Genomic DNA, 15,328 nt, shown 5'->3' on the forward strand with positions numbered 1-15,328 from the left:
TGTCCTGCCAGGCCGACTTGGCTCCGCGTGACTCGGTGACAGCGCAGAACTCTGATTGCATTACAAGTGGGGAAGGAATTCACACCGTTTCTGGAAGGACGCTTTGTCATTGTCGTGTCACCCCAATCTGCTTGTGGTTTCCAGGCCCAGCCTTTCTAGCTTTTTATAGCGTGGTGGTGAAGAGTGAGGTCTTTATAATGCCAGGGTCTGAGTTCAAATTCTGGCCCCTGGTGCGATCTGATGTCAGTTTTCCACACTCTCTTGAGTCTCTGTTTTCTGTAAAGTGTGAGTCAGTATTGCTCCTTGCTCGTGGTGGGATTAGTGGGTGCGGGCCTGATAGCCAGGGCATGCTCAGACTGTGTGGGCTTTATGGTATATCAGTCAGCTTTAGCTGGGAGGAGATGTAGTAACAGGTGAGCCCCAAGCCTTTTACATGTGTATATGGTCCTGGGGTTTTGAACTCAGGACCCTGCACTTGGTAGGCAAGCGCTGTACCAAGAAATTCTGCTTTGGAATCTTGCTTTATTTTTTTCCTTTTTCTGTGCTGGGGATGGAACCCCGAGCCCTCACATATACTAGGCAAGCGCTCTACCACTTGAGCCACACCCCCAGCCCTTTCCTTTTTCTTTTTCCTTTTTTTTTTTTTTTTAACGTCCTGGAGTCTCAGCGGCTTACAGTGACTGACACTCATCTCCCTATCATGAATGTTCTTTTTGTGGGTTGTCTGTGACTTTATCCATGTGTCCACTGTGTCCTAGGACTCAGTGAATCATGGAATGCCTGTTCAAAGGGACATGATGTATCCCTTCCAATGTCACTCAAGTCACATGCCAGGCTGGTGGACTACGATTTTTCTGTAGCAGCAGACCCACTGGAAATGAAGGATGGCAGATTATTAAGAGGCTACTTTTTAGGGGCTGGAGGAATGGCTCGAGTGGTAGAGCACCTGCCTAGCAAGCACGAGGCCCTGAGTTCAAACCCCAGTACCGTGGGGAAAAAAAGAGGCTGCTTTTAGCAGGGGGTGGTGTGCCCACCTGTAATCCCAGCTACTCGAGAGACAGAGATAGGATTGCAAATTTGAGGCCAGCCCAGACAAAGGTAGTGAGACCTCATCTCAAAAACAAAATACAAAAAAAAAAAAGGACTTGGGGGGGCATGACTCAAGGGGTAGAGCACTTGCCTGCTGTTCAGGAGGCCCTGGGCTCAATCCCTAATACCGCAAGAAAAGAAAGAAAGAAAAATAATAGAGCCACTTTTCCCCAGCAGTGCTTTAGGCTGTTTGGAGCTGGCAGCTCTGCACACTGCTTTCCCGAGCCCAGTCTCAGCATCCAAAGCTTTGGAGTATGTGGAGCAGGTGGCCCCAGCCATCCCTGATATCGAACCCCCAGCCATTCTCCCAAGGCCAAGGCTCTGGTCTGCATTTGCTCTTTAAGGCAGCCTCGGCTCGCCCCCATGCTGGACACAGTAGGTGTTTAATCAGTGCACCTTTCACTGGGTGGCCCCTCGAACGAGTGAGGGGATTTGTTTAACTTCCTCTGCACATGCACTCACTCATCCACAAGGACTCACTCAGCCCCTCACTCCAGGTGGGACTGGTAGGACAGTCTGCCCTGCTGGGGCTGAAGGAGGCAGTAAACAAAGCAACAAAGTCATCAGGCACAGAATAGTCGATGTTAGGGTTTTATTGTTTCGGCAGTAGTGGGGTTTGAACTCAGGGTGTGCATTTGCTAGACAGGCACATTACCACCTGAGCTATGCTTCTAGTCTTTTTGCTTTAGTTAATTTTTCGAATCAGGACTCTCCTGTGTTCCCCTGGCAGACCTGGACCGTGATCCTCCTGTTTATGCTTCCTGCTACCTGAAATGACAGGTGGTATGACCGGTACGTACCACCTGGTTTATTGGTTGAGATGGGGTCTCTTGAACTCTTTGTCCAGGCTGGCCTCAAACTTTGATCCTCCCAATCTCACCCACTCAAGTACCTAGGATTACAGGTGCAAGCCACTGACACCCAGCCCTAATTGTTCTTTTATCCTTTTTTTTTTCGAGGTGCTGGGGTTTTAACTCAGGGCCTCATGCTTGCTAGGCAGGCACTCTACCACTTGAACTACTCTTCTAGTCCATCTCACTTTGGTTATTTTGAAGATGGGGGTCTCAAGAACTATTTTCCTGGACTGGCCTTGAACCTTGATTCTCCTGATCTCAGCAAGTAGTTTGGATTGAAAGCTGGAACCACTGGCTCCTACCTTGAGTAATCTTAGAGTACTGTGTGCTCTGTGCATCTAAGCATGTGCGGTTTTCCTCCATGGCAGTCTTGGAACCATCTACCCGAGGATACTACCTGAGGATACTAAGGGTTTGCTGTATACAAAATCAGGGGGTGTTTAAACATAAGCATGCAGAAACCAAGATGATGTACAGATTGGTTGGTGACAGAGTTGTGACAGGGGCTTGCATTAGCCTCCTTGGATTTCCCCTGGAGCAGTGGCTCCATGTTTGCTAATTCAGTGTCATAGCCACCTAGTAGGACATAACTGCCCTGAGTAACAAGGACTGGCTATAGTTGATTGGACTCGTGCCAATAAGTGATGTCATCTGTGCATACCACAGGCCTCGTGTGCATGGTAATGTATAGCGTCACTTTGTGTGACTTTAAACTTGTATTTGTCCTGCTTTCTCACTTTTTTTTTCCTCTAAGGTTAATAGGCTTTTTGCTGTATTTTTATTCACTTTAGCCACAAAATACTTGGTTTTTTTTTTTTTTTTGTAGTACTGGGGTTTGAACTCAGGGCCTCACACTTGCTAGGCAGGCTCTCTACCACTTGAGCCATGCCCCCAGCCCTTTTTTGCTTTAGTTACCTTTTGGATCGGTTCTCACGTTTTTGCTGGAGCTGACCTCGGACCGTGATCCTCCTACCTCCACCTCCTATGTAGCTAGGATGACAGGTGCACACCAACATGCCCTGCTTGTTGACCAGATGAGGTTTCACTACTTTTTGCCCTGTCCAGCCTCAAATCTCAATCCTCCTAATCTCTGCCTCTGGAGCAGCTGGGATTACAGGTGTGAGCCCTCACTTCTCTTTTAACCTTGCCTTTCCCACCCTCCCCCTCCCATCCTTCCTCCCTTCTCCTGGGGCCTTCCCTTTCTCCCACAGCCCCGCCCCATATCCCTGCACCTCCTCTGTCTCTGAGCACCTCTTTTTCCTATTCATTGACTTTCTCACTCACCGTCTCTCTCATTCTCTCTACAGCTGGCCCCCGAAAGGACACTCTCCAAGTCCCCAGCCGGGGGACCCGTGTAGACCTGGAGTGGACAGCCCCTCCTTCCCTTCATGATTCGTTTGTAGCACAGGTAACCAGGGACAAATCCCAGCTCATTTCCAGAGGGGCGGCTGTCCTCTGTGCACCTCCGGGCCCACTGATGTTCCAACTTGGTGGGGGGTGGCCTGGTTGGTAACCTCCTTCAGCTCTTCCTCTCCAGCCTGGACCCCCTGGCTCACTCAGGCTGTTCCCTGGCCTTGCACCAGCTGCTTGCAGGCTGTCCCTTCCTACTTCCCCCTTCCTCCAGATCCTAGCCTTTTCAGGCTGCCCACAGCTGGTTGGGAGAAGGCAGGGATCATAGGCCTGGAGACACAGGGAGAAGGAAGCAGAGCTGGGGACTTGGCAGGGACAAGGGAGAGTCTGTGTTCACCTCCCATGCAGTGAAAGCTCAGGAGGGGCCTCTCTGGAACCATCCCGGGCCAGCTGTGTAAGGGGACGCAAAGGTGTGTGTCTGGGTGTGATGGCGCATCTCTGTAATCCCAACTGCTTGAGAGGCAGAGGCTGCAGGATCTTGAGTTCAAGGTCAGCGTGTGCAAAGTTAGTGAGACATTGTCTGAAAAAAGCAAAACACAAACGAAAGGTCTGGGAGTGTAACTCAAGTGGTAGAGCACTTGCCTAGCAAGTGTAAGGCCCTGGATTCAAGCCGTAGTACGTCAAAATGGAAGAAAAGGCACATGGCCCTGGGGGTGCATATCTGTGCTGTGAGGTTGGAGGGGCATCTGTGGCCCTGGGAGCAGGATGTGATACATCTCATGCACGCATGGTTCTATCCAGAGGGTCCTTTGGCTTTCGTCAGCTGTCTGGAGAAGCCACCCCCGCCTTCCCTGTCTCTGTCCCAGATGCCTCTGTGCCTCACAGAGACTGAGGCTGGGCTCCAGGTGGCGATGAGGAGGTCACTGTTAGGTACATTCATCTGAGGGGCTGGGAACCTGTTAGGGCACACACAAGATGACGCATATATGACCAACGACCCCCTCTCAGCAAGGCTCAGGATGCCCAGACACACACACACACAAGAGAGGATGCAGACTCTGTGGTCCTGAGCTGTGAGTTCCCACCATGCAGGGGTTGTGTTCTCCTCGGAGCAGGTAGAAGACCGTGGAAGGATGAGTGCATGGCGGGATTCTCCATCTGGGTGCTTGAATGAAGGGAAAGATATGGTTGTCTAAAGTTTGGAGAGATAGGTGGATGGAAGCAGGGAACAATAGGGGGGTAGATGAATGTGCAGAAGGATGGGTGGAGGGACAGACATTAAGAAAGATGGATGTTTGGCAGGATGGAGGGAGGTTGGCTGACCCTTCCGCAGGTCGGAGGGATGTTGATGGAGTGGGTGGATGGTAGAATGCTTTGGAGAGATGGTTGCTGATTTGGAAGGCTGGACATGGGAGGGCGAATGGGTGAGTGCACTCACCTTGGGTGTGAACTAGGGCTCCGATCCTTCTCCCAGCTGAACAAGCTAACCTTTGTGAAGCGCTCATAGTGCCAGCACAAGGCAAGCGCTCAACAAACGTTAGCCCTCCTCATCCTCATCATTCTGACAGCAGGGGACGTCTCTGCTCCAGTGCCCAGCCTCTTGGTCCTCCTCCCTTCCTCCTGCCTCACTTCCCCCACCACCCCTCCCTCGCTTGAGAACCTCGCCATGTGGGTCTTCACAGGGCACCTGGGACCCTGGACTCAAGGCTTCTCCCTCCCTCCCTCCCTCCCTCCCTCCGTCCTTTACCCACTCATATGTAGGACAGATCCCCTACCATACCTTAGGCCAGGCCCTATGTTCAGGGAACAGGACAGTGGGGTGTCATAGAGCATACGCTCAAGATCTGGACTCCCCGGGTTTGAGGCCAGGCTCTGCCACCTGCTTGCTGGGAGACAGAGAGTAGGAGTTTTGGTGACTCTGGCCCCTCATCTGTAGAGTGGGGGTGCAGCCCTCCAGGGGACTCTGTGAGGACTCACTTAGTCTGGGCTGATAGCATCATCACCGTATCAACAGGTGCTGGGGACGGTGGGTGCTGGGGCGTGAGGAAAGGAGGGAAAGGAAGCTGTCCCCCTCTGGTCAGGAGTTTCTGCTGGGGGCACCTGGGAGGTGATCTTCACCCCCACCTGTCCCATGGTCTCAAGGGAACAGAAACTCTGGCCCCACCATGGGGCTCCCCTGAAGGGAGGGGGCCAGGCAAACTGCCACAGTCTAACCTTGTCTCCCTCGCCCTCTTCCCGACCCCACCCCATCCAGTGGCGATGGATGATGAGGATGGGAGATGCTTACTAGACGTGATTTGGTGAGTAATGGGCTCCCCACCCCCACCCCCATCTCTAAGACCCCTCCCCCATTCTCCCAGCTCACCTCCTCAGCTCTCCCCCTCTCTCTTTTTCAGTGACCCTCAGGCCCTCAACGACTTCTTGCATGGATCCGACAAGGTAAGACCTGGGACAGGGAGGGGCATTCCTGGGGAGAGGGCTGTGAATTGACAGCAGACATGGCAGAACGCTCCTGTCCTTTCTGTATGCCAGGCACTGGGGTTATGTTGGTGGGCAAAAGAGATGGTGAATCCCTGTCCTCACACCACAGACAACTCCTCGGTGAGCAAGGAAGGCAGTCACTCGTGAAGGCCGTAGTGGAGAAAGCACCATGCAGAGTGTAGTTAAAATGATAACAAGAGGTTTAAAAGGCCTCCTTTAGCCAGTGTGGTCAGAGAGATTGCTCTAAGGAGGTGACATTGGATGTGGCCACAGTGCTCCTAGCAGGAGGAAGAATGTGACACATTTAAAACAGAAAGAAGGCTGGTGGGGTCAAACTGACAGAAACTAATAGGAGGTGGGACCGGTAGGACAGAAATCACTCAGTTATGCAGGCCTAGAAGACCTTGCTAGAGTGGTTTGTTGGTTTGCTTATTTGTTTTTTACACTACTGGGGTTTGAACTCAGGGCTTCATGCTTACTAGACAGGAATACTGCCTCTTGAGCCATGCCTCCAGCCCTTTGTGCTCTGGTTATTTGGAGATAGGGTCTCACTTTTTGTCCAGATTAGCCTGGACCATGAACCTCCTGTTTTGGGATTGCCTGTCATCACTGGGATGACAGACAGGCTCTGTGACGCCCAGCTTTTTTCCCATTGAGTTGGTTATTGCAAAGTTTTTTGCCCTGACTGCCTGAACCCATGATCTTCCCGATCTCAGCATCCTGTATAGCTCGGGATGACAGGTGCACACCACCACTCCCATCTCTTGGTTGAGACGAGGTCTCACTGTTTGCGAAAGCTGGCCTTAAACCATGATCCTCCTGATCTCAGCCTCCCAAGTAGCTAGGATTACAGATGTAAACCACCAGCACCTGGCTGTGGTTTTGATTTTTACTCTGAATGTGATAGCAGCTCTCAAGGGTTATTAAACAGAAGAATGGCACATTCAGTTTGCACAGGGGAAGAGTGAGATCTGTGAGCCCTAAGTGTTGTATTCACTTGTCCATCACCAAGTAATGGGCTACCCTGCCCGAGTGACTTCAGACATCTGCTAGGCTCTGGCAATTTGTGAGGTCAGGAATCTGGGACTTGCTCAGCTGGGTGGTTCTGGCTCAGGAATGCTTATGACATCTCAGTGGAGATGTTGATGGGGCTTTGGTCATCTGAGGACCTGTCCAGGGCCAGCAGATGGGCTTCCTCCACAGCTCCTTCCTGTGGCTGTGGGCAGGAAGCCCTAGTTCCTCACCACATGGGCCTGTCTGTGGCACTGCTCAGGTGTCCTCAGGAGGAGGCCTCAGGGTCTTTTATGACCTAGTCTCCAAAGTCACACATCACACGTGTCCACCAGAAAGGAGTTGCTAAGTTCAACCCGCACTTGGAGGGAGGGGGGTAGAGCTCCGCTTTTGTTTTTTTTTTTTTTTTTTGAGACAGGGTCTCGCTTTGCAGCCCAGGCTGACCTAGAACTTGCAATCCTTGAGCCTCAGCCCTCAGCCTCCTGAGTGCTGGAATTATAGTGTGTGCCACCATGCCTAGTGAGGTCCATCTCTTGGAAGAAGTATCAAATAGTCTGTGGTGGCAGGCAGGTGTGATGAGATGGTAGCCTAGGCCACAGTGCAGTGGTGGAGTGGGTTTGTAAGGTCCTGGGCTTGGGACCTGTGTGGGAGGTAAAATCAGCCAGACCTGCTAGTGGCTCAGCTGTGGAGGGAGCAAATGAACACGAATGACTGCTAGATTTCAGCCTGAGCGACCAAGTGGACTATGGTTCTGGTCTCTTGAGGTGGGGTTTGGGGCAGATTCCAGAAAGTCCAGTGGAGCTGTGAATGTACAAGCTGGGGTCCTGGAGAGGCCTCCAGCTGAGAGAATTGTCCTCAGTCATGGACAGATGTACCCTGGGCACTTACGTGTGGTGCCAGGTTCTTCTCCAAGATGCCCGGGAGTCACAGCATGTCCCAGCCCTCCAGGGGTGGGCACACCATGGCATGTTGGGTACTGGAACTGCATAGAGAAGAGAGTGACTTGGTGAAAGGGGGTGGTGGCAATGGGTGGCTTGTGATGGCCCTGAAGACTGAGACTGAGGGCTCAAGGAAGGGCACAGCTTGGTGTAGCATCAAGGCAGGAGCCATGAATTCAGTGTAAATACATCTGGGGGCCATCAGAGGCCAGGCCAGGGAGCTGTCCTTGATTGGGGGGGCGGGGGGTCCTTGTTCATGCCACTGGCTGCTGTCTCTGGAGACTTTTTCTGGGGCACAGCTTCCTGTATCGCCATCACCCCTATCGTATCACTCATCTTTTTATCTAGAGTAACTCTAAATTGGTTTCTGCTCTAGAGCTGGGGCCTGCCCTGCTGACCTTTGACCTTGGGTGGGACGGGTCTTGTTGCAGCTGGACAGTGATGACCTCCTGGATGCCCCCGTGGAGGCCCAAAGTGCCTTCTACGAAGGTCCTGGGGTGAGTGAGTGTGGCCCCTAGTAATCTGCATGGCCCCAGGGTGGGGCAGGGAACGGGAGGAGGCCCAATGACAGAGGGGCCACTCGGCCTGGAGGCTTCCATAGGCAAGGGCAGTGGCGAAGGTGGGATCAGCCAGTCTTAGTGGTCTGGGGAGCTCAGGCAGATGCTGGCCACAGGGCTCACGGGGTGGGTGGGGTGCTCCTCTTGGGGCAGTGGGTGGGGGAGCCCAGGGGTCCAGCTCCCGGCTCAGCCATGCTAGGGGGTAGCCGGGGGTCTCCTCACCTGCAGACCTGTCTCCACCTGGAGAATGAAGGTGGAGAGCATCGAGCACCCACGTCACCGGCCTCCCCTTTCCCCCTTCTGCCCCCTCTTCCCTGACGTCATTGTAACTGCCATTCTCTGAGCTCTTATGTACGCCAGGTCTGTGTGGTAATTTTCATGTAGCTCTTACATCAACTCTAATACTGTATTCCAAGTAGCCCATCTTCCATAATGTACGTGATTAATTTAAAAAACCTAACAGTGATATGTCGTGTCACTTAGGTGTCATTTATAGACTTAGTAATGACCCTATATTTTTATTTTGTGATCATTTTGGGTTTTTTGTTGTTGTTTTATTCGAGACAGAGACTCACTATGTAACCCAGACTGGCCTTGAACTCAAAATCCTCCTGCCTCAGCTTTCCAAGTGCTGGGATTACAGGCAGGTACCACCATGCCCAGCCTTGTGATCATTAGTCTTATCATGGCTGTCATTTTTTTCTTTCTCATAAGTACCCCCTTTGGGCTTAAGCACTTCCCATACTTGCTGTTGGTTTCACACCTGTCCTAGGAGCGGGTTGGTTGTACAGTGGCAGTTAAGAACTGAGGGGCACTGTGGCCTGCCTGGTCCTCTGTTGAGGACCGAGCCAAGCTGCTTTGTGCCATACCTCCCTTCCTCTTACCTCCCTGTCTGGGGATGAGGAAGGAAGCAGCACTGCTTCACTGGGCTGCTGCTTATAACATGGGTGACGATAACAATGACAGTGGGGTTCCTGAGTGCCTGCTGGGAACTGCAGTAAACCCTGTAGTCAATTAACTGGAATCTTTCAGACTACAGGTTTCCAGACTTTGTCTGGTTAGAGCTTCCTGGTGATGACATGCCACAGGCATAAGTGTTGCTGGTGGAGCTTTGGTCACACCTGCCTGTTTTATCTGTACGCATCGTTGATTGCTGTACATCGCTGTACAGGCTGCATGGAAAGCAGTGAGGAGGGAGGAACTCACAGCAAGGTTGGCACGAGACTACTAGATGGCAGTAGCCGCTATACTGTGGTCTTTGACCCAACCTGGAATTTTTTTTTTTCAGTACTTGGATTTGAACTCAGGGCTTCGCACTTGTGAGGCAGGCGTGCTACCACTTGAGCCATACTCCAGACCTTTTTGCTGTGTTTATTTTGGAGACAGGATCTCACTTTTTTCCCAGTTCTGACTGGACTGCAGTCCTCCTATTTTTCTCTTCCTATCATTGCTGGGATGACAGGCAAGCTCCACCATGCCCAGCTTTATTACTTTTAGATAGAGTCTTGCAAATATTTTTGCCTGGGTTGGCTTGGGACCACCATCTCTCCATCTCAGCCTCCCAAGTAGCTAGGATTACAGATGTGAGCCACCAGCAGCTGGACCAACCTGGGACTTTTATTGGCATTTTAGGGCCAGGCATGTTGCAGAACTCTGAATTTTTCAAATTCAGAAGGGAAATGTGATGTGTCTCACGTATCATGCATGTCACCACACACTTGTCTTTTGTTTTCTGGTACTGGGGATTGAACTCAGGTCCTCATGTAGCTCTCTAGCACTTGAGCCATGCCTCTAGTCATTTTTGCTTTTAGTTTGTTTTTTAGGTAAGGTCTCAGTTTAACTTTGCTCGGTCTGGCCTTGGACAGCAATTCTCTTTAATCCCGAGTAGCTGGGATTAAAGATGTGTGCCACTATGCTCAAAACATGTTTTGTGGCTGAATTTAGGGAAGAACAATGACACAGAGATGTGTTTCGCCAAGAGCATTGGAGCAGGATTGCTGCCATAAGAGTTATGAAGACACTGTTGGTTTTCAGAGCTTTTAGGGGTTTTGGAATCACAAATAAGTATTGGGCTTTTCTACAAGAATTTAAGAAATTACTTTGGGGAGAATACTGGGGGTTGAACTTAGGGCCTCGTGCTTGCTAAGCAGGTGTTCTACCACTGGAGCCATGCCCCCCAGCCAAAACACATTATTTTTTATGTCATGTATGGTGGTGCATACCTGTAATCTCAGCACTTGGGAGGTGGAGGCAAGAGGATGTTAAACTGGAAGCCAGCCTGCTCTATATAGTGAAACCATCTCAAAAAAAAAGGAAAACCAAAACCATGATTTTTATTGTCTTCTATGGATGGGTACAGATGGGGAAAATGAGGTCAGATTAAGGTGGCACCACCCACTCTGGCTGAGCTGCAGTGTGATGCAGCCACTTCCTGACAGAGTGTCCTTTCTTTGAACATGGCTGTCTGGACTCCCCTGTGCCCTTTCTAATCTCACTCTTGCCCTCCCTTCTTTTCTGGCCTCCAGCTCCATGTGCAGGAAGCTTCCGGCAACCACCTGAGCCCAGAGCCCAGCCAGCCAGCCCCCAGCGTGGACCTGGACTTCCTGGAAGATGACATCCTGGGTTCACCCGCCACGGGAGGCAGCGGCGGGGGTGGTGGAAGCGCTGACCAGCCCTGCGACATCCTCCAGCAAAGCCTCCAAGAGGCCAACATCACAGAGCAGACGCTGGAGGCTGAGGCTGAGCTGGACCTGGGCCCCTTCCAGCTGCCTACCCTGCAGCCTGCGGATGGTGGGGCTGGTCCAGCAGGTGCTGCCGGGGCGGCTGCTGTGGCCACAGGACCCCAGGCTCTTTTCCCGGGCAGTGCTGACCTGCTGGGACTGCAGGCACCACCCACCGTGCTGGCACATCAGGCCCTGGTGCCACCCCAGGACGTGGTCAACAAGGCCCTGAGTGTCCAGCCCTTTCTGCAGCCTGTGGGCCTGGGCAATGTGACCCTGCAGCCCATCCCTGGCCTCCAGAGCCTACCCAATGGCAGTCCTGGGGGCGCAACGGCAGCCACACTGGGCCTGGCACCCATCCAGGTGGTGGGCCAGCCAGTCATGGCACTCAACCCACCCACCTCCCAGCTCCTGGCCAAGCAGGTGCCTGTCAGTGGCTACCTGGCCTCAGCAGCTGGCCCCTCAGAACCAGTGACCCTGGCATCAGCTGGCGTGTCCCCCCAGGGGGCCGGCCTGGTCATCCAGAAGAGCCTCCCGGCCGCAGTGGCCACCACACTCAATGGGAACTCTGTGTTTGCCGGGGCAGGGGCCGCCACAGCAGCAGCTGGCGGGGCAGCCTCAGGACAGCCACTGGCAGTGGCCCCAGGCCTTGGCGCGTCATCACTGGTGCCAGCGCCCAACGTCATCCTGCACCGCACACCCACGCCCATCCAGCCCAAGCCGGCCGGCGTGCTGCCTCCCAAGCTCTACCAGCTGACACCCAAGCCGTTTGCCCCTGCGGGTGCCACGCTCACCATCCAGGGCGAGCCGGGGGCCCTCCCGCAGCAGCCCAAGGCCCCCCAGAACCTGACTTTCATGGCGGCCGGCAAGGCAGGCCAGAACGTGGTGCTGTCAGGCTTCCCAGCACCAGCCCTGCAGGCCAACGTGTTCAAGCAGCCCCCGGTCACCAGCGCAGGAGCTGCCCCACCGCAGCCCCCCGGGGCCCTGAGCAAGCCCATGAGCGTCCACCTTCTCAACCAAGGCAGCAGCATCGTCATCCCTGCCCAGCACGTGCTTCCTGGCCAGAACCAGTTCCTGCTGCCCGGCACGCCTGCCGCCGTGCAGCTCCCCCAGCCGCTCTCCGCCCTGCCCGCCAATGTGGGCGGCCCAATCCTGACAGCCACAGCTCCCCACGCAGGCGGACAGCTCATTGCCAACCCCATCCTCACCAACCAGAACCTAGCCGGCCCACTCAGCCTGGGCCCTGTGCTGGCCCCTCACTCGGGGGCCCACAGCACGGCCCACATCCTCTCGGCTGCCCCCATCCAGGTCGGCCAGCCAGCCCTCTTCCAGATGCCTGTGTCACTGGCCGCTGGCAGCCTGCCCACGCAGAGCCAGCCGGCCCCCACTGGCCCCGCTGCCACCACTGTCCTCCAGGGTGTCACTCTGCCCCCCAGTGCCGTAGCCATGCTCAACACCCCCGATGGACTGGTGCAGCCGGCCACCCCCACCGCCACCACTGGGGAAGCCACCTCTGTCCTCACGGTGCAGCCCGCCCCCCCGGTACCCGCTGCGGTCAGCACACCGCTGCCTTTGGGCCTTCAGCAGCCACAGGCGCAGCAGGCTGTCACCCCACAGGCCGCCACCCTGCCTCAGGCCACCACCCCACAGCCCAGCCCAGGCCTGGCATCCAGCCCAGAGAAGATCGTCCTGGGACAGCCGTCCTCTGCAGCTGCCACAGCCATCCTCACTCAGGACTCTCTGCAGATGTTCCTGCCCCAGGTACCTGCGCTGGGGTGGGAGGGGCAAAGCCGATGCCAGCCAGATGGCCACAGCAGCCAGCAGAGTCTCATGGTTAGGGACAGCATCTCCAAGATGGCACAGGCCGTTGGGGATAGGCAGGCCCCGAGGGAGAGAGGGACCCAGCCGAGTTGGCAGGGTGGTTGACAGACAGACAAAGGACAGGACTGGCTAAGTGACAGATAGACAAGAAGAAGGGTTGACAGGCAGGAGAGGGGATTTGTTCACCAAATGACAGACAAGTGAGGGGTCTCAGTGAGGGAGTGGGCAAGACACGGAGGAATGGACAAATGGACTGACAGGTGGCAGAGAGGGAGAGCATGTAGAGCTGAAGATGGGCTGGCAGCTCAGAGTGGACTGAGGTCCCCAGGTCACAGGCTCCCTGGCCTCCATGCCCAGCCATCCCAGGCCCCCGGCTGCCCAGCACCCCTTCTCTGGAGCCTCAGGAATGGCAGTCTCGGGTGGAAGGCCAGGGTCCCTGGGAGCTTTCTGACCCTGTGCGGCCACCTGTTGCAGGAGAGGAACCAGCAGCCCCTCTCCACAGAGGCCCCTCACCTCTCCGTGCCTGCCTCGGTCATAGTCAGCGCCCCGCCTCCCGCCCAAGACCCAGCCCTGGCCAACCCCACCGCCAAAGGAGCTGGCCTCGGCCCTCAGGCCCCCGACAGCCAGGCCTCCCCGGCTCTGGCCCCCCAGGTAGTCAACCCCAGCAGCCTCTGCGCTCAGCTAGACCCAGCCTCGGCCCTCCTCCCTACGCTCCTCCTCGCTCTGCCCTGCCTGCTCTGTCTCGCGCTCTCCTTTGTCTCCCACCCCCACACTTCCTGAAGGTCACCTGAGACCAGGGCCAACCCTGGGGGAGCCCACACTGTAGGCAGGTGTACAAAAGACAGCAGGACCAGAAATGCAGTAGTCCTGAAGTTACCATTCTCCCTACTGAGTAAGTAGCGCATCAGATAGCGTTTCAGAGGTTACTGAAAGCATATAGCGAAGAGCCCCTCTCCCTCGATCTGCAGAGGCCACTTCTTACGGTGCCTTTCTGTGCAGACAGCGAAACCGTGTGTGGACTCTGCTTCCCGTGTTCCAAAAAACAATAGAAGATGCTTTGATCATTTAAACTTGGTCTCAGATACAGTTCTTTGTTCCTTATACAACTGTGTAGTATCCCATTCTGTGGATGTGCTGCTTATTATTTATTTATTTATTTATTGGCAGTATTGGGGTTTGAACTCAGGACCTCAAGCTCTCTACCACTTGAGCCATACCCCCATCATTTTCTTTGCTTTAGTTATTTTTTTTACTTAGGGTCTCACACTTTTGCCTGGGCCCAACCTCAGACCTTGATCCTCCTACCTACACCTCCCATGTAGCTTGGATTACAATGTGCACCACCACACCTGGCCATGTGTTGTTTCTTTCGCCAGTTCTCATTGTTGGGCTTTTAAGTCACTCCTGACCTTCACCTATTATGAACAAGGCTATAGAGAACTTTTTTTTTTTTTTTGGCAGTACCGGGGTTTGAACTCAGGGCCTCATGCTTGCTAAGCAGGTACTTTTACCACTTGAGCCTCTCTGCCAGCCCAAGAGAACAACTTTGTATGTCCATTGTTTTGTAGTAGATATGTTCCTCAAAAGGAAATTCCCAGGCAGGCAGCAGTGGCTCATGCTTATAATCCTAGTTTAGGAGGCTGAGATCCAGAGGATCATGGTTCAAATGCCAGCCCAGGCAAATAATTCGTGAGACACCCCACCTCTCAAAATAACCAGAGCAAAATGAACTGTAGGCATGCCTCAAGCAGTAGAGCACCTGCCTTGCAAGTGTGAAGACCTGAGTTCAAATCCCAGACCCGGCAAAGAAAAAACGGAATTGCTGGGTGTGAAGGTGTATGTATTTATGTTTTTGACAGCTCTTACCAAGTTGCCCTCTGTGGAGTATAAATTGGTTTAGCCTTTATATTTCTTTTGCTGTGTGCTTTCTCTGAGTAAATTACAGAGAAGTCCAGGCGGAGGAGACATGGGTCCACTTAAGGTGACAAAGTATGACTGAGTACAGCACAGGTGCCCACATGGGGAGTGTGGACAGAAAATTCTGTAGGGGGTGGGGAGAAGCATTTCAGCTGAGGAAGAGGAGAGAATAAACTTGTAGGCAGCAGAATGGTACGGGAGCCTTCTGAGGTTGATGGAACACATGGCATGTGCAAAGGTCCTGGGGCTGAGATGAGCTTAGGATTTCTAGGGGATGGAAAGAAGACCAGATAGGATATAGGGCTGGAGAAGTCTACTGTGGTACCTCATGGGCCACAGTGGGGAGTTCAGGTCAGAAATCAGTGGATAATGCCAGCGAGGCCACTGGTTACTTGATTTCTATGCTCCCTGTGGCTGCCATTGGAAACTGGTTTGGTGGAGAACATGAGTTGACTGAGGTAGACCTCTAGGGTAAGGTGGCAGTGGCTCAGAGGCCAGTGGTAGTGACACTGGAGAGAAGTGAAGAGTTCAGATACTGTTTGGATTTGATTGTGGATTGAAGGTGTGAGTGACAACTACTCCACCAGCCG

General features: G+C 53.7%; 1 protein-coding gene across 2 annotated transcripts in view; it reads left to right on the top strand.

The window, feature by feature from the left end:
- The window catches only part of Bicra (BRD4 interacting chromatin remodeling complex associated protein), a 65,226-nt gene that overhangs the window by 34,078 nt on the left and 15,820 nt on the right, over positions 1–15,328 (top strand). Inside the window, exons 2-7 of one of the 2 annotated variants that reach the window (XM_074057835.1) lie at positions 3,251–3,351; positions 5,548–5,593; positions 5,690–5,732; positions 8,155–8,220; positions 10,806–12,761; positions 13,296–13,472. In XM_074057835.1, coding sequence (XP_073913936.1) covers positions 5,553–5,593; positions 5,690–5,732; positions 8,155–8,220; positions 10,806–12,761; positions 13,296–13,472 — 2,283 coding nt within the window. In that variant the 5' untranslated portion in view covers positions 3,251–3,351; positions 5,548–5,552. The remainder of the gene's footprint in view (positions 1–3,250; positions 3,352–5,547; positions 5,594–5,689; positions 5,733–8,154; positions 8,221–10,805; positions 12,762–13,295; positions 13,473–15,328) is intronic. The other variant, XM_074057836.1, reaches the window with a different exon arrangement.

Source organism: Castor canadensis, chromosome 16, assembly GCF_047511655.1.
Source record: "Castor canadensis chromosome 16, mCasCan1.hap1v2, whole genome shotgun sequence".
NCBI classification, from domain to species: domain Eukaryota; kingdom Metazoa; phylum Chordata; class Mammalia; order Rodentia; family Castoridae; genus Castor; species Castor canadensis.